Genomic DNA, 24,929 nt, shown 5'->3' on the forward strand with positions numbered 1-24,929 from the left:
GTAATATTCTCAAATCTCATATGTAACAGTCTGGGAGAATTGAAGGATTTGTTGAGGCGTGCCAACGATGAATGGTTCCAACCATCACTTGGGTGCACGGAGAGCGGGAAATGAGGGGCACATGTATGAATACTGGGCACCCCGAAAAGGCACACGCAACAAATGAATACTTTCTTTGTGTCAGAGGAGTTCGTCAAGAAAGTTGAGTGCTATTGCCTACTCGAATCAAGTAGCTGAGATGGTCATCTCCTTCAAACAGAACAAAGGCAAAATATAAGAAATCTGTATAGCTTATGCTTGCGAGCGAGGGAAATGTACATCATATCATTGTCATAATACTAATCCAGGCTCTCACCTCTTTGAAAACCTTGCCATTGAAAGGTAGCCTGGAATTTTGGTCAACCTTCACGTTGCAGAATAGATCAAGCAGGAAAAGAAACGATGCGATTGCCGTTCATTGCCATGCAGTGCATATCTCATCAATACAGCCGAGATGCGATCCAACATAGCATTGACGTTGGCATCAAGCGAAAAGCTCTAGCTATCCCTCTCTGGTTAATAGGAAAAGCAGATCATCTTTAAAAGAGATATTCCAATTTCTCAATCCAAGTTCAACAATGAAACAACAGTATCCCGTGCCTGAAAATATACAATGCCTCCAGATATTTGGAAACAAGAAGAAGTCCGAAAATGCAATACAAGATAGGATTTTGGAATGTCTGAAAGAGAACAAAACAATCAAATGGTAATTCTCATGACATAGATTTCCAACGCGGTATAACCCGAGCACAAGAGGGTCTCAAGTGAGAGCCTGATGAACAACTACGTCATCGGGATTGGACATCAAAGGCATGGGTATGGAACTAATGTAAACTAGCTTTTCGAGTTGCAGAAGTATAAGATATGGATGGGCATACACGACGAGGATAGGCAATGGTCCATGAAATTCGGAGTCTCGGAAATTCAAGTAAGAACCCACGCAAAATGATGTTGAACTTGATAGGAAAGGATATGAGGACTGTGAAATATCACGAATACTTAGGCTATTCTGCACGGAGACAGATTTGAGAAATTCTCTTTGCGTTGTCAAGGTAGATCAGTCCCTTATTTGAGGAGCCAAGTATTGAGAGGGCAGAACTATTTCTACATTCAGGGTCAAAGCTAGGACTGTGTAGAAGAAGCTTTTGTGATTGAAGAGACCTTACGCCCATCATCAAAGGACATTGGGTCGTTCCTAAGCCCTACCTTAAGGTTGGTTGGTGTTTTGACTTGCAACTAAATTTTTCTAAAGTCAAATCAGGGAACCGACCACATCGGAATCGGCATGCGAGAGACAATTGTTTCTTCGCCGCGCAGTCAATTATTCCGGGCCGGAGCGCTTTGTCCGTTGTGGGCAAGGTTTGGAAAAATCCTTAAGAAACGGACTACATACACCTAGGTAGTAGTGCGTCATTTAATTAATGAATGTCAGCTGTTTTCACCAGCCTAATCACTTGTTGGCAGGATCTTACACTTGTTTAACTGCATTATGAACTGATGAGGACATACTCTGTCTCTAGTGCAACCAATCACCATGAAGCACGGATTTTAAACCCAGAGCTAAGGTTATAACTGCGAAACCTCCTCCTGGAAGAAGAACGATCAATACAGAAGGTCTGAAAATACACCAAACAAAAGATTACACGTTTTGTTGAACTGAATCGCGGAAGGACCACCTGTTCTTACCATGTACATACACTGTACATGTACATGATGTATGTGCAAGGTGAAATTAAATATCACATGATCGTCCGCCAGAAAGAGAGGAGCTTAGGCATGTCTTGACTCTTGAGTCTTAGGCCCATGTGTGCAAGACGGGACCCTTGACTACATGGAGGGGTTGGTTCACAGTAGTGGATAGATCAAAAAGATAAGAAAACATAGCCAGAGGTGGATGCAGAGGCGCGAATTGACAATGAAACATAAACAATTGGTAACATGAAAAAGCAAGGAATTGTCCTTAAATCTGAGTGAAAAAAATCGTGTACCATCATCAATCAGAGTTCAGAAAAGCAAAAGTTTAAAGAATGCCCACTACTGGAATCGAACCAATGATCTTAGCATTTCCATATTCTGAGATACGCTGATTATATTGTTAGAAGAAATACACATTTGAGGAATTGGAATTTAACTTACAGTGCTACGCGGTACCACTGCGCCAAGTGGGCGATTTTGAGTTATTGTTGATGGAGGGACGGCTCAAAATGGAATATATATTCACATGTGTGATAGGGCTGTGAGGCATCAAAGCGGTGAGAAATTATCGAGACTCATAACTCCAGAGTTTAAGCTCCATGTGGCACATTGAACCCAATATGTATAAAATTTCAGTTGCTCCTTCACTCCGTTTCCACAAGTATTTATGGTTAGTGCATTACCTCATGCTTTGTTGAGGTTCGTTTGCCACTTCTTTGGAGGGCATAACTCTGCTTCGACCTTTGTTAGTTTCTACTAGATAATCATAATCCTTGATTTACACGTGATCCTTGTCTTTGAGATTCACAGTTGGATTTCAAGGCCACCACTCATTAATAAGGCATGAGCAAGTTAGTCACTGGGTGTTTCATTGTAACCTAAGGCCACTATTATTGAGCTAGATGGATCTCTGTACTTTAATTCTACAACAACTATACATCTTAATAAATTAATCCATCTATGGGATACACTTCGCAGTACAACCTTCGATTTATTGCAGTCCATGATAAAGTTAAATGGCATCGATATTCATATAATCTGTATCGTAAAGCTACGTCCGGAAATCATATCCTTCTTACTCATTGTCGCGAGGTCACTGAGTGGCGAGAGAGTGGCGAGAAGCAACAAGAGCCGCGTTTTGGCACATTGGTGTCTCGCGCCCCACTCACAAATATACACCGCAATAGCGGAAATGAGAGGATCCACAGGAAGATTTCCAATCTCGATCGATTCCCGACGAAGACCTGATCAAATTGTCAAAAATACTGATCCCAGGCCGCCGTTCGACTCTACGACTGGCTACCTCCAACTTCCCCCATACACCGAGTTATTTCCACTCCATCCTACGAGAATATTGTCAGTGAATTCAATCGGATAAAGTTGGGCTACATACTGGTTCTCCAGTAGGCTCGAAGCTGTTAATCAGTTGGCTGTCGTATATGATTTTGGGATTGCCTTTGACTCCGGTGTCTAGAGCTTCAATCCCACCATACTGAGTGGCAGATCGTTTTGCAAACCCATCAGTATCTAGCTGTCCCTCCTGTTTCAGCTTTTGAAGTTTATCCTCGACACTGCTTCGCACATATTGCAGATATGGAGGATTTCCTGGACTAATAACATTGTCGGCAGCAAGAACTGTTCCTTTTTTGATCAGGCCCAGTTGTTCACATAACTTTAGGTCAGTCGTGTATGCTGGCTTATAGTGATCTAGGAACATCATATCAATGGTCTTCAATCCGCGAGAATGTAGTGTTTGAATTCCCTCGTTACTAGGACCAACGATCACTTCAACAAATTCTTCGAGACCAGCAAATTCCACGAGAGCAGTGATAACTTTCGCGAACTTCGGGCTTCTCTCCAATGAATAATACTTCGCTCCCCCTGCAGCCCGTACTGCTGACGCAAAAAGTATTGTAGAATATCCACAATACCCTCCGAGCTCAACCATTATATGAGGCTTTCTTTCACTGATTATCTTGGTGACAATAGCTCCTTTGTCCTCTCCTACATTCATGAGATATCTCTTCGTTCGTCCATACTCATCGATAGCTTTGAGAACGTTCGCCGGCGAACCTTGAATCTTAGATCGATCGTGATGATTTCGCACAAACTCGACAAGTTCTTCTTCTCTACCGTCATCGAACTACGGATAAAGTTAGCAGTGAAACGTCCTGAAACATAGTCAGAAAACCCACAAATGTTTCTTCCTGTGAAGCATATGACTTCGTCTTGTCAAATGGAGCCATGTTGTTGTCTTTGCAAAAGGTGCTGAGGGCAATTTGATACCTACTATTGATACTGCTTGAAGTTTCTTGTCACTGTCTGCTAAGCAGTAAATCTAGTACCTAGCACAAACGTCTAGGAATGGCATAGTGAAAATAACCATGTCTCACTGCATACAACCTTCCGATATTTGTGGCCTTGATTTCTAGGCACAGACGTCGTAATCAGATCTTGATTTTCGCATTAGTTTGAAAGGTGTTGGTGTCATTGACTTTCTCGACGTGTCGTATTCGGTGTTCTAATATCGAACTATGTCCCCCAGGATGCATGCATCAATGCACCTAATTGTACTAAGGCTTAGACTACTGTTTTAGCGTGACAGGCTATGTGGGGGAGCTCAAGGAGCTTCCCTTTGTTTATCAAATCTGTGAACAAAGGTCGGTGCTTCGATGAAAGCATACAAAATACGACAAAGCTACAGAAATGTTACCTTGTCGTAGTTTACAAGATAGCAAATGTACCCCAATGGAAATGACAAGCAAACGCACGCCTTCAACCTGAAGTAGTACGAACGGGTAGATGCGGATGCTGTGCTATCATACCAAGTGTCAAGATTTCCGAACAGCAAAGCTATGAAGATAGTGTAAGGTGAACCATGGACTAAATCTACCCGAGATCTCGAACCAGCTGATCGTGGGGTCATGGAATTCGCTCATGCTAGAGCATTAGCATGCCAGGCGCGGGCCGCGAGCCACATCCTTGGCTTTTGCATTCTCTTCGCGCCTGCCTGTTGCATTTTCGTTGTAAGTTAGCGTAGAGCCACGATTTCGCCCGGCAATTCGAATTCTTTATATTTGCTTGTTCCTGGTTTCGGAATTGACCTCAATGTAGTCTGGAACGTTGTTCGATGGCTGAACTCTTCCTGGTTAGCGTGGGGTGATAATGTCATAGATTGAGTTTGTGGACTGGCTATTGTCACCTTGCATGTTTGACTGAACAATCTCCGTAACTCAACTGCTTGCATTTGATCAATATCGATATGTTACTTCAAAGGAGTTTGATAGTCTGCGGTGCACTAATGAGACATAGTTTGATCTTGGTGTCTGATAGTGTATAATGGTGCAATAATAGTCGTGCTAATAGAAAAGTCTTAGTGACGTTGACTTCTTCCTATCCCTGTCGAGGGGTGCTTAAGAACACCCCTCTCCCAAGATCTGTTGGAAAAACTGCAACCAAATTTTCAACAATACATCTCATACCTCTCATTTAACTCTTCTCAACATGTCAGACCTCAAAGCAACCGTTTCAGAGACCACAACCAAGTCCGGCCATGCCGGGTTCCACGTTGAAGGTTATGAGAAGATTGAATATGACTTCACTTTCATTGATGGTGTCTTTAATATCGACAATCCAAATCTTGCCGAGTGCTATACCCATTGGGGAAGATGCTTAGCAGTCACTGACATGAACATTTACAATGTTTACGGAAAGCAGATGGAGAAGTACTTTCAGCACTACAACATCAAGTTGGTATTCCACAAGACGAAGATCGGAGAGAAGGCAAAGACCATTCCTACCTTTTTGAGTATTGTGGATTCCATGACCGAATTTGGAATCTATCGCAAAGTTTGTACTCTGACCATTGTTTGATAAGTCGTCATGTGTCGTTCTAACATAATTGTAGGAGCCAGTTCTTGTTGTCGGAGGAGGTCTTGTCACTGATGTTGCCGGGTGAGTTATATAATCACAATCATCTTCAAGTCATGTGAATAAAGTCTGACAATTATTTTTTCATAGATTTGCTTGCGCAGCATACAGACGAAACACCAACTTTATTCGTGTTCCAACTACCGTCATTGGATTGATTGACGCATCAGTGTCAATCAAGGTTGCAGTCAACTATGGCAACTACAAGAACAGACTAGGCGCTTATCATGCTCCCATTCATACATTCCTTGACTTTACATTTTTACGAACACTTCCAACTGCGCAAATACGTAATGGTTTTGCCGAATTGATCAAGATTTCATCCTGCTCTCACCTCCCTACTTTCGATCTATTAGACAAATACTGTGAACAGCTCATTGAAAATTCTTTTGGTCGAGCTGATGGCTCTTCCAAGGAATTGATCGATGCCGCAGACACGATCAACAGAGGGGGTATCCACGAAATGTTGAAGTTGGAAACACCAAACCTTCATGAGATTGGTTTGGATCGTGTTATTGCCTATGGGCACACGTAAGTAGTCCACCGCTGTATATTTCGAATTGTTTCAAAGTCTAACATCATTAGATGGTCACCTCTCCACGAGCTTGTTCCGGAAACACCCCTTCGACACGGCCACGCGATATCCATTGATATGGCCTACTCGGCAACTCTTGCCAATCAGCGAAAGCTCTTGAGTGATGAGGAGCATCGCCGCATCTTGAACTTGTTCTCTCGTGCAGGTCTTTCAATGGATCATCATCAATTCGATGAAGAGATCCTCGAAAAGGCTACTGCTGCTATCCTCAAGACACGAGATGGCAAACTCAGAGCCGCTGTTCCAAATCCTCTTGGGTCGTGCACCTTCTTGAATGACGTTTCTGCCGAGGAGATGAACCAAGCTTTACATCGCCACAAGGAGCTTATGAAGGAGTATCCTAGAAATGGAGAAGGGCTCGAGGCATTTGTTGACGCATCTGACACCGGTTACACCGAGAACGCGAAGATGGAAGAAGAAAGAATCATTGAAATGGCAGCGAAAAAGGCTGGCCAGATGAATGGAACCAATGGCCATGCAAATGGAACTAATGGTCATACCAACGGAACCAATGGGCACGCAAATGGAACTAATGGACATGCCAATGGAACCAATGGTCATGCTCCTCACAAAAATGGCAAGGCGAATGGTCTAATTAATGGGCATAGTAACGGGGCATTGTCAAATGGTACGACAGGTAGTTACTGATGCATGGGTGGATCATAAAAGTGAAGATTAACGTTTGAGATTACAATGTTGTTGGACTACGGACACGACTTGCATGGCTTTTTAAAGCAATGGTATTTTTTTTTTCGGAACATAAATATAATGCTTCCAATCCAATGAGTTATCATGTGTTTGATTACAAAATGTGATGAAATTTATACTTCAGTTTAGTATTTTATAGCACTGTAATCTGTGCGCGTTGGGTGCTTTATTAGTGCTCTCAAAGTATAGTTCGCTGGAGTGATTGGGTACTAAGTGCGTTAAGGTTGGTTGTGAGGTTGGTTGAGGCTCCTTGTGATGTCCGTGGTTCAATAGTGTGTGTCCGAGAGTCAATTTGTCAGATGGACCAGACAATCTTAGTGCGTCTCAATTAATTGCGATGTGCAACAAAAGTTTAAGCTTCATCACGCTTTCTTATGTAACGGATTTGGTTAGGTTAAGAAAAATGTCTTGAGGTGTCGTGAAGCTGGCTCGAGGTTGGATGTGTGCATGAGTTGATCTTCGATTTCACTAGAAAAATTGTTGTTATTGTTGTTATTATTATCGTTATCATGACTGTGGTATTATTAAACGCTTGGGTTAATAAATTGCTTTGTCATTTGTATCGATTGGGATTTTTTGAATTGCTCGCTGGCCAGCGCGAGGGGATCTTTGGGTAGGTAGTGAGATATTTTTCTGATATACAGGTATGGTGAAAGCCCAGCAAGCATTTTGGAATAGACTACTGATCACTTCCTATCAAACCAGATTTTGTAGAATATTTTATCGTATTAAAGGCTATTTTCAGCAAACCCATCTGTCTTCTTGAAATAAAAGTAAGTCATCCCAGAAAATATTCTAGACTGCTAAAGTGAAGTTACCTGGCGCCGAACGCGAATCCCCAAGTGCCGCGAAAATTCATCAATGCTCTAAGTAATATACTTCCTTACTCATAGCGATGATTTCCTTCATCTTCTTATCAAATGGCTTTCTTTTCTGTGTTTTATCGAATATCGTTCTTCTCGCATTCAACGATGTCGTCGGATCATCTACGGTAGAAGTAGATACGTTTTTTCCAGAACAGCGTTTGGGTTTAGACTCGGTACTGGCGTCGCTTGTTTCGGAGATTAGAGTCGATTGCTTTCGCTTCTTTGAGATAGTGTTCTTGCTGGAAGTTTCGGTGTCGTGGGTTGTGCTGCTAGATGTCATTGCATACTTTCCGTGTTTAGTAACAGTTTGGGTAGTAGAAGAACTCGGTTGTGGATGTTTATTTATCTGTTGATAGCTTGGAAAAGCTGATAAAGCTGTTGGTTAGCATTAAAACTGACGAAAGACCATGAGCAAGGCTTACATTGTCCGGCTCCTGCCGCGGAGTTCGCATCCACTGAGCTTGATCGCCCTTGATTACTTCCATTTGCCTTGGAATTCTCATCCCCGACCTGGAGCTGCCCCAAGGATCTCCATTGGCTTGATTATACGAGGTGTTGTTTCCCTTCTTCGGGTACCAGCAAGCGTACAACTCGTCGATCTGAGCGACGAACAGTTCTACACCTTGTCTCCTCACTTTGTATTCGTTTATCATGATCTTCATCTTTGCCGCAATGATCCCCAGCCATTTATTTTCCGTAATCCTGCTCTCTCTTCTGACTCTCTGGGTCATAAAGATATCAGGGTCAAAGTAATTCTCGAGCTCGTTTATAATCAATGGCTCCCTTGGATATCCTCCGCTTTCTGCTGACCTTACTTCTTCCATTATCTCTTCCCATTTGTCTCTTGATGAACTCAACGAGGAACTGCAGGCATCTCTGAGCGTCTGTAAGGTAATTCGATAACTCTCACGACGGAATCGAATGGATGCGGTTGAATGTAATTTACTGAGAGATTACAATCTCCATAGTTTGATGTCCTTATTCAGCGTAACAAGTGTGTGTACAAGAAGAACCCTACCACGGGTGATGACCTGGACATATCTTTGGGGTGCCATGCTCTCGAGGTTCTCGATGAAGTCAGTGAATCGGGCGGAGCGTCTTGATTCATCGTCCTCTTCGCTGAACCATGGATTCTCCATGTCGAGCGGCACCATTATCTCCAGCATGGTACTACGAACTCCTCCCACCATTTGGCAAGCTCGTAATTCTTCTGCCAGGGTCCATCGAACGTATTCGTCTACCTGATTGACCAAGCTGATCACTTTTGATTCTCTCTCAGCAGTTTCGACTATGTAAGGGTCGGGCTCGACATTTGATCTTTCAGTCATCTTGGCTATTCAAGTTAGCTCATCAACAAATTTCAATGTTGGTGGATACAAGTACTCTGGCTGTAAGTTTTCGAGCTTATTCAAAGGGTGAAGCGATTGATTGTGCTAAAACTTCTTAATTGGAAGTCTTCCCCCTTAATTCGAGAAGCAAGAAGTAAAGGTGATCGTTGCCGTCGGCTTTAATGAAAAGAGGTATTGTCTTTTGGTGGGAGGTTTCAAAGATTCAAGAGACGACACAAATAGTTTGAAAATCGCTCAGGTGGACTAGCCCGCAGGTTTGAAGATTGAGAGATTAGTTGGTTTCGAGTACCGGATTGACACATTACGAGACGAGACGAGGCCAGCAAGCTACCAAGTAAGCGTGTTCACTTTTTTATGTAAATTACACGAGCTGTATGGCCGCGTAGTGAATCGTCGGATATCGCGCAATATTCAGCATTCCCAGAGGTGAACTTTGCAGCGATGAAGTACAGCGCCAACATTGTCGAGGTAATCAAGGATTGGAGAGCTTACAAGCTAAGTGTTGATCCCGAATAAGAGAAGGTGACTCAATTCACCGATGCTTTTGACTCGGTCGGATCTGATGGTGTCTTGAAATCGCTCAGTGCCGGTAGTGGGTCGGAGACTGCATTCTCTTCTGTAGACGACTACATGGAGAGCTCGTTGAAGCTAGCTACATAGAACGAGGGAGAGTCCACTCCTGAGGGAGAAAACTAGTTATTTCTCTTGAGGAAATTCTTTCGAATACTTCCAATGTGATCTGATAATGGCCTGCGCTGAGGTTCAATGAGGGGATTAGTAAACGCCATGGAGTTTGATAGGAGACTAGTGATGAGATCTAGTGAAGGATCAGACTCAGTAGCTTTAGATTGACAAGAGATGCATCTAACTGAATATCATACTCATGATTGAACAGCAAGGCTGGTAAGTATGTTGTAGATAAGTTGAAACTCCACAGCGAATTTAACAGCATTGATGGGATTAAACATGGTTGATCGAGATAGTGCCTCTTCCGAAGTATAAGGAGAAATCTTTTGAAAAACAATAAGAGTGCTTTTGGGGGGAGATAGGTATAAATCCCACTTTTCACTCGAAAATTCTTGACACTTTTTTGATTGATTTTTTCCTAATCAGCAATTCCAAAAATCCCAAAAATTGAAGAAATCCGCCCTTTTGCCCTTTGGAAGAGGCCTGCGTTGTGTGGCAGCACGACGCACCCTGTATCGATATAGTATGCAACAGTCAGATGAATGGCATCGATCATTAGAAAATTCCACAGTAGACGAATTCGCCAATACGATAGATACTTGCTCTTTTCAATTCGAGATTCTTATTCTACTTGACCCAGAAAATGATGCCTGTCGCATAGCGGATAAAGAGAAACAGCAATCAATAAAATACAATGACTTCGCAGAGTACCACCTTTCTTCGGGCCTTCTTACAATGAGAGAAATAGAAAATTGAACAATACTTTCTATTGTTGATCAATTGATACATGCATGTTGGTGGGGCGCGAGGGTGCATTCTAAAAAAAATCTCGAGTTACCAATTTGTAATATATACTCAGATACGTAAACTGCCATACAACTAAAACGGCCGGATGGTGTAGTTGGTTATCACGTGTCCTTAACACTTCAAACCTGTTATACACGGACAAGGTCCTGGGATCGTGCCCCAGTCTGGTCATTGAAGATTATATTTTTGCAATTTTTGAAGCTGCTATGTTGGAGGCTGTGTCAAGTATGAAGAGGTGTGTTGATCTTTTTTTCTTTTTCCTTCTTAGCGATGTTTAAAAGGTTAGATAGTGTTTTCGGAAAACCGAGATGACATAAGCGTGGCTAAGTACAAGTACAGTATGGTTCATGGAGGGGCAAATCTGAGGGAAGGGCAAGTGAGATCCCGCTGCAAAGGAGAATCATTGGGGGTTTGCTGGAGAGCATGGAGCATAGAGCATGAAGCATAGAGCATGAAGCATGGGTTTTGAATCGTTTGCGGCAATGTCAGTATCAATAACGCTAAGTCTCATCAAAACGTCCGTGCGCTGTCTATGTGTATGTAATAACCTTAAACTCGAGCTATCTTAGAGTTCAGACAATGTCAAATCAATACGAACTTCATTCATAGTCATCATTTCCTTCTTTTGAACACTTCTTCCATTGATCTTTTGTACTGTTGAATCGCAATTCTATAACCATCTGTATATTGTTATGTGGAGATTCAACTGAAGTTCTTGCCTTCCTTACCTTCGCCCTTCCACAATCTAATCTAATTGTTCGCATGGCTATTCTCTCTTAATAAGTGTGGGAAGCGCACATAACAATGCCTCTCCCACCAAGGCTTTTCCATGGTGACGTGGAATTGGGGAAACGAGATGATGATCATAGGCCTGGCTCGAAAACGCCATTAGGAATGGCATGGCAACATCGAAGGCCACATGTTCAACGGCGATCAATGAAGAAGATTATAATAGGTCTGCTGGTCGGAATTGGTCTCTATTACTTCTACAAGAATATGCCGACAGATCTTCAGAATCCGCGACAAAGACCACATTATACACAGAACGGAGGAATTCCTGCGCAAGCTGGTTCGAGAGCTCCATCTCCGCAGCTGAGTTCGAATCAAGCTTCGAAAGCAGATGACGATGAATCGATCGAGATAGGGCACAATTTTAATGGCCCCATTAAATTCTATCAACTGGCGACGACTTTACATGCGATGTCTAAGGTCAAAGGCTCTGATCCTGTCAACAATAATGTGGTATGTTCTTAGTTTGGCAAATTAGCATGGAATTTCACGGCTAATAAAGTGCTTAGTTATTTGCGGCCTCGAGCTTAAAAAGCGCTTCGACTTTGTTACCCATTGCATGCGAGATGGCATTAAGGGAAAGAAATTATGTACACTTTGCATTTATGGGAAGAGATGATATACCGATGGATATATTAAAATCTGTGAATGGGGTCAATAAGGATTGCCAGATCTTCTTTCATGGTACGAACTCCCCCTGAATTTTTGCTAGATATTCTAACACCATTAGACGCACGACCAGATTATTCCTTGCAAAGCTCAGATTTTCGAATGGAAGTCAGTTGTTCTGCAGGTTTCAATCATATCAATGCATTCGTTCATCCTCAAGCTGTTCTCATTGACGCATCTGGAGATGAGGATAATTTCTTAATCTCTGCCTTTAGGACCAGGGCCAATGCATTAGACAGAACCTTGATTGAACTTCCTAAAAACATCGAACAAAATCTAATGTGGATTGTTCAATTAGATAGTGCCGCTTTGAGTGGTAAGTACATCTCTGAAGAAGGAAACTGTTGCCGTTTAGCTAACAATTATAGCCTGGACCAAAATCAGTATTGATATTGTTGTTCACGCGCAACCACAAAAATCCGGGTCTTTGATCAGGTTACTCACATCACTTAAGAAAGCCGATTATTTTTCCAGCAACATACCGCGATTGACGATAGAATTGCCGCATGACGTCGATGAACCTACCAAACAATATCTTTCGAGATTCAAGTGGCCACCAAAGCGTAATCAGGATGAGACAAGTCTCCTGACACTTCACCATCGAATCCCACAACACGGACTCACTCCCGAGGAAAATTCAATCAAATTCATGGAATCGTTTTGGCCTACGGATCCTATGTCCGCTCATGTTCTCGTTCTTTCTCCCCAAGCCGAACTTTCTCCACTGTTCTTTCATTACCTCAAATTTGCACTATTAGAGTATAGGTACTCTTACAATAGAGCAATCGGTCAAAAAAACATGCTTGGGATAAGTCTTGATCTACCATCAACTTATCTCAATGATTCAACGTCGTTTATACCGCCTTCAAGTACAAACCCTAGTCCATTTCTATGGCAAGCACCAAACAGCAATGCCGCTCTTTATTTTGGAGATAAGTGGGTGGAACTTCATGATTTCATAGCTAGATCGATGTTTTCCGAACATTCCTTACCCCCACCAGCCACTTTGGGAGAAAAACACGTCAGCAAAACCTACCCATCGTGGTTAGAATATGTTCTTAGATTAGCAAGGGCTCGTGGCTATTGGACTCTTTATCCTCATTTCGAAAGCTGGGATGCTTTATCTACCATTCATACAGAACTATACACAGCTCCAGAAGAATACATGAACGAACCAGATGAAGCAACAGATTTTACGGCAAATCCAACAGAACATCTATCATTAAAACACAAAGAGGAGCCATTAATTTCAGCATCTTTGCAAACTCTTCTATCGGATTTACCTGTCGAAATAGCTGAAATGCAATTGATTGGTTGGGACGGCGAGAATATTAACAGCGAAGAGATACAATTAAAAGCCAAGGATTATAGTCGGACTTTCAGACACGAAATTGGAGGTTGTGCCAATGGAGTGGCAGAGAAAGAAAGAAGTTACATGCTTGCAGGAGATTTATTTTGTTCGGGAAATGAGCCACTGCAGTCATTGGAACAAGCATTGGAACCACCAGCGCCCTCAGTACCAAAAGCAACTGCAGTCTTGGAGTCAAAGGACACTAATACCAAACCAGCCACAAATCATGATGGTATAGTTGCTGTTGAAGATAAGTCTCCTGGTTGAGTAAAGCAAGAGTATGTTTTATGGCATTTCCGTGATGGAAATATCCTGCTATGGACAGAACTATGTTCACGACTTCAAGTGGGACAAATCGATCTAGAATAGTAGACTATCTGATCTCTGCGGAGATTAGCCTGGCCTTTCAAGTACACATCTTGATTGTTATTGGTTTTTGCTCGTACGGAGGCTTGTCCAGAATGCCAAGCACAAAGAACACTCCCCACGATTCTTGAAGCTACTCAGGCACCAAGTTCGGTTTATTCCTTAACCCTTTCATTTCTGATCCGAGTCTTTTGGCCCTCTTGAAAGAAGGATGGTCCGAACTATAACGAGGGGTAGATCTCTTTAACAAAGAAACGATGTTACATCTTCGACTTAATTGGTAGTGACCTCGTGGTATTCTTGCTTCTTTGTTCAATTTGACGCGAAGAAATCTAATTTTAATCTCGAGACAACGCCAGTTCATCATAAATCTTCGTGAAAGCCTCTTAGTCTTACTTTCCTGTTACCCCTCTGTTAGTGAGTATGTCAGGTAGCCTGGGACTTTTTTATATTCTTTCGGTAAGTCAACTCGCTACGATTCTGGGCGGAATCACTAGTGCTTTTTCTTTATTGGAGATTGCTATATACTTGTTGCACCAATTGTTCAGACAGCGTCAGTGTATTCTCCCTCAGCAGCATCATTCATTTGACTTGTTTGGAAATTGAATTTATATATTGTCACTCACTTCTTGTAACGAGCAATATTATTCCAAAGCGTATCAGAAAGCAAGTAAAATTCTGTTAGCAGACTTATTATATGCAATGGAAGAAAATCATGAAACCACATCACCATGCCGTGGTAAATCTGTTGGTAGATCCCTAAGTCTAGTAACAGATCTTGCGCCGTCCTCTCAACAACCTTGTCTCCTTCAGCATTCTCAGAATCCTCAAAATCTCAACTCTGCATATCCAATCTCAGCCCCGCCTTTAGTACATCATAACCAGATCAATCCACTATCCGCTCTCCCTTTGACCCAACATCATCCCTTTGCAATCCCTCAACCACAACCACAACCATGCCAGACCCAACTCTTCAACCCAGAACACCATTATCTTCTTCTATCCCTTTCTCGGGAAAACTTCAAAGCCCTTTCCCTACGACAAAAAATCGCAGCGGCAGAAAATAATCTCGCTTCCATACACCTAGCTACGGAGTTAGAGGGTGTGGGGATAGGTATCACATCTCCCCTCTCCTCTATCTCTACGCCCGCCACACCGCACTCGCAGGCGCAGGCGCCCACTCGTCGCAAACTGAAGAAACAAATCTCGTGGCTGAGATGTCGGATTAAGGAGTGTACGAGACAGGAGACAATTTTGATGCAGAGGTTGCAGCAGATTGGGGAGGAGGAGAGGAGATGGAGATGGATGCAAATCGAGCGGCAGAGAAGGATTAATGAGGAGATGATGGAGTGGCAGAGGGGATATTGGAATTGTTTTGTTGGAGCTGGTGGTGCTGTTGGTCAGGCTGGCTATGGATATAGTGGGAGTGGATATGGATATGGATATGGATATGGATTTGGACATGGTAACGCTCATGAAGGCATGTTGAATGCTAGCACTCCTGCGTTTCAACCCGGTGGTAGCGTCAGTGTTAGCGGTGCTTTTCCTGTCGATACGAGGGCGAGTGTGGGGGGAAGAAAATATTCAAATGAGTTTTGGAATACGGATGCGCCTGTCTTCTCACCAGTTAATTTCTTTAAACCTTCTTCTTCTACTTCTGTTTCTGTTTCTACGTCTACGGTTCCTTCTGGTATCTCGCAGCATGTGCAAAATGGAGAGGTGGAGAGACTCAGTAGGGGGTGGGATGAATGTGAATTATCGCCCTTGGCTGAGGAGAGAAGAAAATCTTCTTTGAAATGGAGCGTGGAGATTAGAGGTGGGGATAAGGAAGGGAATGAGATAGGGATGGGAGAAGAAGGGGAGGGTTCTGGCTCTGGGTCTGGAGAGGGTGAAGCGGGAGATTCCTCGACTGAAACGGCGATTACGACGCCGAGTCCGCAACAGAGCGCGAGGATGTCGCCGATGGGAGGCGCGAAGAGTTTTAATGATGTGATGTTGGGGTTTTTTGATGGGGTAGATGGGGAGGGGAAGAGAGGGTTGTGTGGGAAAGAGGGAGTGGGGAGAGAGAAGAAAAGTAAAAGTTTGCCGGGTGTGCAGAGGCAGCGGTGGGAGGGGGTTTGTGGGGGGAAGGGGGAGGGGGAGGGGAAGTTTCATGGAAAGGAAGTTCTGAAAGAGAGGAATGAGATTGATCAGGTTTAGTAAGGGGGTTTTATAGGAATTCTGATGTTGACATTGATTTTTTTGGAGTTGGATATATGATGACGTATGGATGTTATAAATGACCCTGGAGGATGGTGTGTAGGAATAGATGCATAGGGATAGAGGGAATTGAATTGTATAGGAGGATGATGATGATGATAAGAAGGGGATCGGGATGAAAAGTTCTACATGTTGAAAGGTTTGGGGATTACTATCCCCTAAGGTACCAACAAATGGCGCCAATTGTAGCCTGTGCATTGAGGAAGAATATCAATAACTTTGTGAATAATATTGATAATACAAAAATCAATAAATATATTATATATAATAATTTCATTAATATACTTCCAGATAATGTACAATTTGATTTTATTAATATAAAAATATTACACTCAGATATCCCTTTTATTTCAAAAGTAGAGATTTGTTTTAAATCTATAGATTATATAAATTTCGATTGAGAATTTATTCTACAAATCAATATTCGAGATTGTAATATACTCATTTTATTTTATTTCTATTTTTTTATTAAAATAATAAAATCAATTATAAAATAAACAAATTTATATATACAAATATCAGAAAATAAAAAACTTTTAAATTTATAAACATTTTTGTAGTATTTTATAATAATAAACAAAAATTATTTATATTTAGATATATATATATATATCTATTTATTTTAAATATAAGATTAAAATTTATTAAAAATATAATAAAAATATTATTATATATTCTTTTATATATTTTATATTAAGGAATAGATTCTAAGAGTTTTATATATAATATTATATTATATCTTTTGGAATAAAAAATATTTATAAAAGAGTAAAATATCAACTTTCCTATTTAAAATTAATATATTAATATAATTCTCTATAAGTAAATCCTTTATTAGATTATATTCAAAAGATTAATCTTTTAATTTAATAATCTCAAAGTCGAATTATAATAAATAAATATATTATATACTATACCAATCAATTGATATATATCACAATTATTAAAAATAAATTTATATCTATTAACTTTAAGATATAGATTATTATAAATCGAGGGTTTTTTATAGTATAAAATTAATATAAATTAAAAAAAAAGAATAATTTTATAGAAATTTCAATTCCTTTTCTTTTAGAATTAATAAATAAAAAGAAATCTTTGAATAAAATATAAGTAGTAATTATACATTTAATACAAAAACTATTTAAAGCTTTATATTATATCTATCTTAATAATTTATTTGTTTTTTATAATTTATTAGAATATATATATTATCTAGAATACACTACAATAGGAATATATAAAATGAATTCAGGAATTTATTGAGATCTAATTAATTTAAAAATTCGAAATATAAAAAAGAATAATATATTATAAAGAATAATATTTTCTAGGGTTTCTTTTTCAAATAATATATATCAAATAATATAAAAAAATAGTACATTAATTTTAATATAATCTATAATATATAATAACAAAGATTTTATTCGAAAACTATGTAAACAATTATAATCTATCTTTTCAAAAGCTAAAACAGTTAGAATACTATTTGGAAATAAATAGAAAAAGATACTACCTATTCTAGAGTTTTATAATAATTATAATTTCAATATGAATTCTATTAATATAAGGGATTAATTATATTCGTTAATATCAGAATATTAATATTAATATTGTAGAGATTACTAAGCAATAGAATAATAGCTATTAGTTATTATTTTAATCAATTATTATTTGATTTATAAGGAAATTACTTTAAAATATAATATAATAAAATCTCTTAAGTATAATGATTTTCGAAAATTAATCTCTCAAAGATTGATTACTGAATTTAAACCTAAATATCAATATAGAAATTTAAAATATAATTTAAAGATTCTAATTAAAGATTTTAATTTATTAAAAGATTATTATTTAATAAATTTGGAAAAGAAAAGAGATTATTATATATATAAAAATTAGTTTTTTAATACAAAAAGGATTATATTAAAAAAGATATTTAATAATTTTAGATTAAAAGATAATAAATATAAAAATAAATAAGGATATTAAGAATATAATATTTATTTATATAATAATAATAAGTGTTTTAATAGTTATTATAAAATAAGATTTTAAAATATCGAGATTTTGAGAAATCTTAATATTCTGATTGATTAGTATTGACTAATTAAGCGATGGCGTTATTTGTTGGCACCTTAGGGGATACTATCGGATAACATATGTGTATTCTTTGCTTCGGAGATCTTTTGTAACATTATGTACATACCTAGTAGGTACTTTATGCGGATTGTACTCGTAAGATCTTACATAGAATTGATATTTTACATGACGGAGTTTGGATTGCAGATTTTATTACTTGCAAGTTATATGGAGGGATCGGGATAGTAGGTATATATACACGTGCTATGAATATCAGCTCACTACTTTAATTTGTATGGACAATAATGATTCTTGAGGTGTTGATTGATTGATATCTAATTAAATGACAATAACTTCAGTTTCATTGTAGATGTAGATCCTTTGAACTCCGTTCCATTCTTTATGCGCCTTAGATATTGTCCCATTATGAGTATTGAAATATCTTGCTGGGTGAATGTGTTTGTTTCAAATTTCTTGGAATCTTTTGTGAAGACTGTAGGTTCGGGTCCGAAGAAAAGTCCTCTTGTACACCCGATTATCAACTCCAGTTCACATCCTGCAGACGACAGTCAGTACCAGGCTTTGAAGATTTCTATCGCTCTCGATTGGCGAGAGATTAAATTTTCAATAATCCTTGGCCAAATTCCTCTAGTCTTTCCCCTCTCGTATCCTTGGGCATCTCGCTTGAATCTCCATATCCATCTTTCTAGCTTGTTCATCATCGTCCATCAACAGTCCTCTATTGAAACTCTCCAAACTCTCCATCATCGAACCCTAATTCCTCAGCAGATGGTTCAGGTATTGAAGGTGCCTCCATATTATTCTGGCTTAATCTCTTCTGAGCCTTAATCGCCTGTGCACTTGGAGGTGGTGGTAAAAATGCGCCCATGCCTCCTCCACCCGGCGGAGGAGGTAAAGAAAACCCACCCAGCCCTCTCTCAGATTCTTCACTCTTTTTAGGTGCCCTCCTACCCGCACCTCTCCCTCCAATAGTAACCGTGATCGTCTCCCCCTCCTTCAAACTAAAATCCCTCTTCACCTCCGATTTCTCTTCTCCTTTCTTCATTCCCGCAGATGGAGGTTTTCCTCCTCCTTGTTCCTCAATCCCCAACGTCTTTCTCACTTCTTGTAATGCCACACTAAAATCAAATGCTTCCGACCTCTCTTCAAACCCTATTCCCAGAACCGCTTTCATTCCTCCTTCTCCTTGTACTCTGACTGCGAAAAATCGTGAACTATCCAGTACTTGCTCTACCACACCCGTTACTGTGTATGGAGCTGCGGCGAATAGCTGCCCGTTACTTGGATCTTCGAGCAAGATATCTGCTTTGACTTTCTCCTCGCCATTTTTATCCGGGATAGCTGTTTCGAGAATACGAACTCGCGCAGTGAAGATTTGTCGTTTGTTGTTGTCCGCAGTCCAGGTAGCAGCTACGTAGCCTTTATTCGAGGTAAGAGGTGGAATGTTATAGACGTGGACTGAAGGTGCGATGAAGAGGATTCGTTGGAGTGCATCGGGTGGTAAAGGTCTACCTGTGGAGGGGTCGATAGTCTCCATGATTTTGACGGAAGTTGTTTAATCTCTAGGCTGGGGGATCTCTTTCTATATCATTATCAGGAAAACAAATCAGTTTGAGATCAACCCCTTTCTTTGAGGTTCCTGATGTTTGTCTTTATGATTGATAAGAAAGAGCTGAAAGTTCTACATAGTATGTATGTATCTAGTACTCCATTAGAGGAGATGCTAGGTGTTCGGCCTTCTTTCCCCACAGTGTATCGTTGTATGGTAAGGCTGCACGTGAAATGATCTCTGATTGGCTGATAAAATCCTTGCCCTCTCTAATTATGAATTCATTGTTTCGATAATGCTTAGAGTCATCAATTGCATTTACAAACAATTTCATGTCTCTATTGATATTCCATAGAACGAGTATTTTTTGAGGAATCTTTACAAACCGACGTGAAATCTTGCAGAAATTCAAAGGATAAACATACACCGAAAATGGATCCAGAACCAGGTATGCCAAATCTATAAATTGTCAATGCGATTTTGATCAACCATTGCTCTAGCTAGCTCTTGCGCCGTCGAAAATCCATTTTGTGGTGCGTCACAGCCTTGCTCTTGCTAACAAAATTTCCCCTCCTCATTAGCAACACCTCTTTTCGAAGAAAGCTTCCGTAGTACAACTCCGCCGGCACTTTCTGGATATCCTCCTGCTTTAAAGAAAATGGCTTCCATAGGAAATATTCCTCAAAAGAAGGATTCAAAACAATTCGAGTACATCTCTCTGTGTATAATCCTCAAAAGAGCCCCTCACTGACTCATAACCCCTCTATCAGTATAGTAGAAACCTACCATCGACTCCTCAACGATGATCCCGATGTTACTATGCCAGTCGCTGCAATCGAAGCGCTCATTGAACTTCTGGCCTGCTCTCGCGCAGTCACCGTTTACGAAACTCTCGATTTAGTTAAAACCCAGTCCGATTATTTGAAATCTCGCATTCCTAATTCCATATCATTATCTGCCGGAACGGATTTATTTCAAAGATATATGATACAATCTCTAAAACCTTCAAGTACCGGAAACTTCGAGACCGTGCGACAGCATCTTTTGAGCAATGGAAGATTGTTTGTTACAAGAGCAAAGCAGGCTAGATATAGTATTGCTACTTATGGACGAAACTTTGTTAGAGATGGAAGTGTGGTTTTGACTCATGGAGGAAGTAGAGTTGTGGGAGCTCTTTTAGATAAAGCTGCGGAATCGAGAGCTACTGGTGGAAATGTTAGATTCAACGTCATTTATGTTATGAATGATGCTAGGAGCGCAGAGAGTAAAGCCGTGGTTACATCATTAAGGGCTAAAGGTGTACCAGTTGCTACAATATCAGAAGGTGCTGTAGGATACGCTATGGGAAAAGTCGATTTAGTTATCGTTGGCGCAGAAGGTGTGGTAGAAAATGGAGGGGTCATTTCGAGATTGGGAACATATCAAATCGCATTATTGGCGAAAGCTGCTGGAAAACCATTCTATGTCGCTGCGGAAAGTCACAAGTTTGTGCGATTATATCCTTTGGGACAGTATGATCTTGGTATTGATCAAGAGATTATTGATTTCCGTACTGAGGATGATGAAGGAGATAAAACTCCGAAGATTGAGGAGAAATTGGAATATTTTGAAACAGGCAAGATTGATATATCTAAACCAGATGCTGTTGATGCGGTGGACTTTACAGTAAGTGTTTTCTACCCGGATTTGATATAATACTAACTATTTTGTAGCCTCCAGCTCTTATATCCGCGCTTATCACCGAATCGGGGGCTCTGACTCCAAGTGCTGTTAGTGAGGAACTCATCAGTCTATGGTATTGAGTGAAGTAAAATGGTGATTCGGTACGGAATAGAGGAACTATGCAATCTAGCAAGCTCATTTCCCACAACCTACAATTTCATGGCGTCAGGAGTACAAAACGACTTTACCGAGACCGAACAATCGAAGAATGATCAATGAAGATAATACCCATGAAAGTCTTCTGAATTTGTTCAGATGATATCTGGAAATGTTGTACAATATAGTAGAGGGGTTGTACAAGAGTGGAGACTGAAAGCTGAAGAAATACCTAGCATTGAAAAGGATATGGACGAATCTTATCTGGAATGATGTCAAAGGTCTAGCTACATATATCCCTAAATGGGTAATTGAAGAGTCCAAATGGCAGAGAAAGAATCGATGAATATGGCTCAATAATGGTTCCTCATACGTCTGGAGATTTGAAGTGACGCAACGTAAATCATGTTTGGTAATCTGAAGTTCTTGATAATTGGTCTAACTAACGATGATCTTTGTTATCAAAATCTTAGCCATACAAACTAAAATATTCATAAATTTGAGAGCAGGATATGAAACAAGCAGAAGAAGGTCTGTAATGACGAACGCTGGTAGAGTCTTGGCCAAAGTTCCTAGGGTTGAAGGCCTCTTCATGATTCGTGCAGGTATACGATCATGTCGTTTGAGGATGAAGGATCACTTGATTTGATCCCCTTACTGGTAGCTAGGTTCTTGATTAAGTTATATAAGACAATAGTACCATTGCGGACCTAGATAAGTAGGTAAAGTTATAGAATAGCCCTGCAAATCAGCCTTGCAGCCCTATCTATCATAAACTATGTAGATAACATGAAACATCACGTCACATATCACGCATAATACATACATAAATACTACACTATAAGGTGTGTACTACCGACCCTCGACACCCCCTGATATAACCGAGCGCTTACTACCCGGATTGCGTAAATTCAAATCAATCAAATACCTAAATGCAGTAAGCACTATCTACCCCAAGGCCAGAAATATGTCCACACAGCCTCGATTCCACACTTTTACGCATGATTTATATAAATACCTCGATGCGTTATAACTTACCACAGACAGGTGCATTAAATACTGTGCCTCTCTCTTATCTTACTTCTGAAACCTTTTGGACAACTGTTGTAATGCAAGACAATGCAAGACAATGTTATACTAACAGTTTGGGTAGGAGTGTTATATTTTGCTGGATGGATGGATGGGTGGGTGGATGGATGGATGAGATGAGATGAGATGAGATGATTTGGAGAGGAAACGAATGGTGTGAGCAGAGCCACGAATTGGAGTGTATCAGATGGGGTTTGGGGGAGGCGCAGAGGGGTGAGGGATGGGAGGTAGATGGGAAGGGAGACGGTGAGATTTGGTATATGGTGTGGTTGTGAGTTGTTTTTTTCTTTTTTCTTGAAGGGAAAGTTTCTTTTTGGTTATTTTGGTTTATCTGAAAGACTTGGAAATTTTTGCCTGAAGATATTGTGTAAAATTCAAGGTTGAAATTTTGATTCTCTATTGTGCACAATATCATTTCAGAACAACAACTTATTGATCTCTCAATACGACATTGTATCTCAATCAACATGCCCACTCTCAAGAATATCCTTCCCATTCTCCTCCTCGCTTTTCCTATGGCCATGGCAAATGTCGGTAATGATTATCCCCAATCACCGTCGGATTCACAAGAACGAGATTTCAACTCCGGACAGAAGAATGCTGTTACCATTCACGTAATTATCAGCGTGATCATCCTCGTGGTTTTCGTCGTTATTATAGTAACCTTGACAACGATCGGTTCAAGGAGACGAAGACAAAGACAAAGACACACGCAATCCGCGGGAATGATATACAATAGACCGGGAGCGAATGCGGCGGCTCCACCTTATAGTGTTACGGATGATGTGAATTTGCCGGCCTATTCTTATGCGCCGGCAAACGGGGAAACAGTTGTCTCTCAGCAATCATCGGGGATCGCGCAGCCAGCACCAGCGCATGTTTCGAAGGATGTGGTTTGAGGAGTGAGTTGTGTATGCTTTATCTTTAGGAGAAGTTCATGTATAAATCGTTATGTATAGTCTGCCGCCTGGAGTTTGGGTCGTATGGTGGCTATAATGGGCCATTTCGGTGGGTTGAGAAAAGGATTAGATGATGACGGCGTTCATGGAATGTCTTGTTTATTGACCGAATGCTCGTTCAATATGATATTGATGACATCCAAATTACATCTTCAACGCCCGTCCCAACGCTCTAACTTTTGCGGAATCGTATGAGACAGTTGCATTGGGTCTGGCGAGCCATCGCATGCAAAGAAGGGTGACTTAAAATTGTTCCATCAGGAGACCCCGGGATAAAAGATCCCCCAAGTTGGTCTTTCATACGTGAGGTAAGAAATGTGGTTTAAATTTCTTATTTGCACGATCTGCTGCTCGATGCATAAATTGTTCACCATGTAACTCAAAGACCAGTTCTGTGACGGAATTTCCATCACTCTCTGACTCGATATCTTTCTTGTTCGCCTGAATTGGTACCGTGAATCTGAAAATGGTGTTTTCCTTTGGCAGAACCTTTAAATTATTATTCTTCGTGATAACCTCGAAAACTCCCTTCGAATCTTTGATCACAATCCCCTTCATACCAACTCTACTCACACATCTACTTCTCACAACCTCAAGTTCCGCTCCATGATAATCTGCACTGCATAATTTAGCAACCGCAGATCCAGTAACTGGCATACAATTTTCTCCTCCCAACACTTCCGAAATATATCCTAACCACATTTTATTTAATGGTTCGTAGATGTTGTATTTTTGGGCCAATTTTGGTACATCGTATAGACATAAAGCGCGTTTCTCTCGAGCAGATAGAGGGGCCGGCTTCAATTTCTTTTTTCGTAGAGCTAGTTTTCGCTGTCTTTCGAGACGACGACGTTGTTGTTCGTTATTTGGTTCTGTGGGTTTTAGATGTAATGGCCGTTGTTTGACTTTTTCGGTGAAGATCCGACTTGAAGTATCAGGTGAATGCGCCCGCGACAATAATTGAGTCGCTATACTGTTATCCTTCGATGCCATCTTTCCTGTTTCTGTTTCTGTTTTGTTCCATGTAGAAATAAATTTGTCGCAAAAGATTACAAGGTTGAGAAGAAGCCTAGAGCTACCAAAATTCACATGCTAAAACATAGTTCCACAGTAGAAATGAACGCTAAACTACTTTTGGTGACCCCAGATTTCGCTGCGATCCTCAAGGCAATGGATGGCGCGCTCCGGCGTGCCTCGCCGAGGCTAAAATATTTAATTGACAATGATCCATCACACCTAGCAGGTTTGCGATAACAATGCGTATGTTTGTTTTCGGCATTCAATAATACTGTGCGACAACG

The 24,929-nt window shown here is 40.4% G+C and overlaps 9 protein-coding genes across 9 annotated transcripts; 5 read left to right on the forward strand and 4 right to left on the reverse strand.

Annotated features, from left to right (window-relative positions):
- Nucleotides 1-3,023: 3,023 nt before the first annotated feature.
- On the reverse strand, nt 3,024-3,980 carry EAE97_004775 (uncharacterized protein; the record flags this gene model as incomplete). The annotated part of the gene is made up of 3 exons (XM_038875287.1): nt 3,024-3,077; nt 3,128-3,877; nt 3,930-3,980. 3 exons carry the CDS (start codon nt 3,978-3,980, stop codon nt 3,024-3,026), a joined length of 855 nt encoding a protein of 284 aa, XP_038733644.1.
- A 747-nt stretch (nt 3,981-4,727) lies between these two features.
- EAE97_004776 (uncharacterized protein) lies at nt 4,728-7,062 on the forward strand. The gene is made up of 4 exons (XM_038875288.1): nt 4,728-5,583; nt 5,642-5,688; nt 5,755-6,195; nt 6,250-7,062. Exons 1-4 carry the CDS (start codon nt 5,239-5,241, stop codon nt 6,905-6,907), a joined length of 1,491 nt encoding a protein of 496 aa, XP_038733645.1. The 5' UTR covers nt 4,728-5,238; the 3' UTR covers nt 6,908-7,062.
- A 763-nt stretch (nt 7,063-7,825) lies between these two features.
- EAE97_004777 (uncharacterized protein) lies at nt 7,826-9,161 on the reverse strand (the record flags this gene model as incomplete). Its single annotated transcript, XM_038875289.1, is given in 3 exon segments — nt 7,826-8,179; nt 8,256-8,778; nt 8,791-9,161. 3 exon segments carry the CDS (start codon nt 9,159-9,161, stop codon nt 7,826-7,828), a joined length of 1,248 nt encoding a protein of 415 aa, XP_038733646.1.
- A 2,319-nt stretch (nt 9,162-11,480) lies between these two features.
- EAE97_004778 (uncharacterized protein) lies at nt 11,481-13,752 on the forward strand (the record flags this gene model as incomplete). The annotated part of the gene is made up of 4 exons (XM_038875290.1): nt 11,481-11,918; nt 11,975-12,149; nt 12,196-12,450; nt 12,503-13,752. 4 exons carry the CDS (start codon nt 11,481-11,483, stop codon nt 13,750-13,752), a joined length of 2,118 nt encoding a protein of 705 aa, XP_038733647.1.
- Nucleotides 13,753-14,553: 801 nt separating this feature from the next.
- On the forward strand, nt 14,554-16,050 carry EAE97_004779 (uncharacterized protein; the record flags this gene model as incomplete). The annotated part of the gene is made up of 1 exon (XM_038875291.1): nt 14,554-16,050. The coding sequence occupies one exon, from the start codon at nt 14,554-14,556 to the stop codon at nt 16,048-16,050; it is 1,497 nt and encodes a 498-aa protein (XP_038733648.1).
- A 2,881-nt stretch (nt 16,051-18,931) lies between these two features.
- On the reverse strand, nt 18,932-19,750 carry EAE97_004780 (uncharacterized protein; the record flags this gene model as incomplete). The annotated part of the gene is made up of 1 exon (XM_038875292.1): nt 18,932-19,750. The coding sequence occupies one exon, from the start codon at nt 19,748-19,750 to the stop codon at nt 18,932-18,934; it is 819 nt and encodes a 272-aa protein (XP_038733649.1).
- Nucleotides 19,751-20,194: 444 nt separating this feature from the next.
- On the forward strand, nt 20,195-21,564 carry EAE97_004781 (uncharacterized protein; the record flags this gene model as incomplete). Its single annotated transcript, XM_038875293.1, has 4 exons — nt 20,195-20,210; nt 20,344-20,470; nt 20,533-21,427; nt 21,475-21,564. 4 exons carry the CDS (start codon nt 20,195-20,197, stop codon nt 21,562-21,564), a joined length of 1,128 nt encoding a protein of 375 aa, XP_038733650.1.
- Nucleotides 21,565-23,136: 1,572 nt separating this feature from the next.
- EAE97_004782 (uncharacterized protein) lies at nt 23,137-23,568 on the forward strand (the record flags this gene model as incomplete). The annotated part of the gene is made up of 1 exon (XM_038875294.1): nt 23,137-23,568. The coding sequence occupies one exon, from the start codon at nt 23,137-23,139 to the stop codon at nt 23,566-23,568; it is 432 nt and encodes a 143-aa protein (XP_038733651.1).
- A 357-nt stretch (nt 23,569-23,925) lies between these two features.
- On the reverse strand, nt 23,926-24,621 carry EAE97_004783 (uncharacterized protein; the record flags this gene model as incomplete). The annotated part of the gene is made up of 1 exon (XM_038875295.1): nt 23,926-24,621. One exon carries the CDS (start codon nt 24,619-24,621, stop codon nt 23,926-23,928), a length of 696 nt encoding a protein of 231 aa, XP_038733652.1.
- Between the last annotated feature and the right edge of the window lie 308 nt (nt 24,622-24,929).

This window comes from Botrytis byssoidea (assembly GCF_014898295.1).
Source record: "Botrytis byssoidea strain MUCL 94 chromosome Unknown BBYS_008, whole genome shotgun sequence".
NCBI classification, from domain to species: domain Eukaryota; kingdom Fungi; phylum Ascomycota; class Leotiomycetes; order Helotiales; family Sclerotiniaceae; genus Botrytis; species Botrytis byssoidea.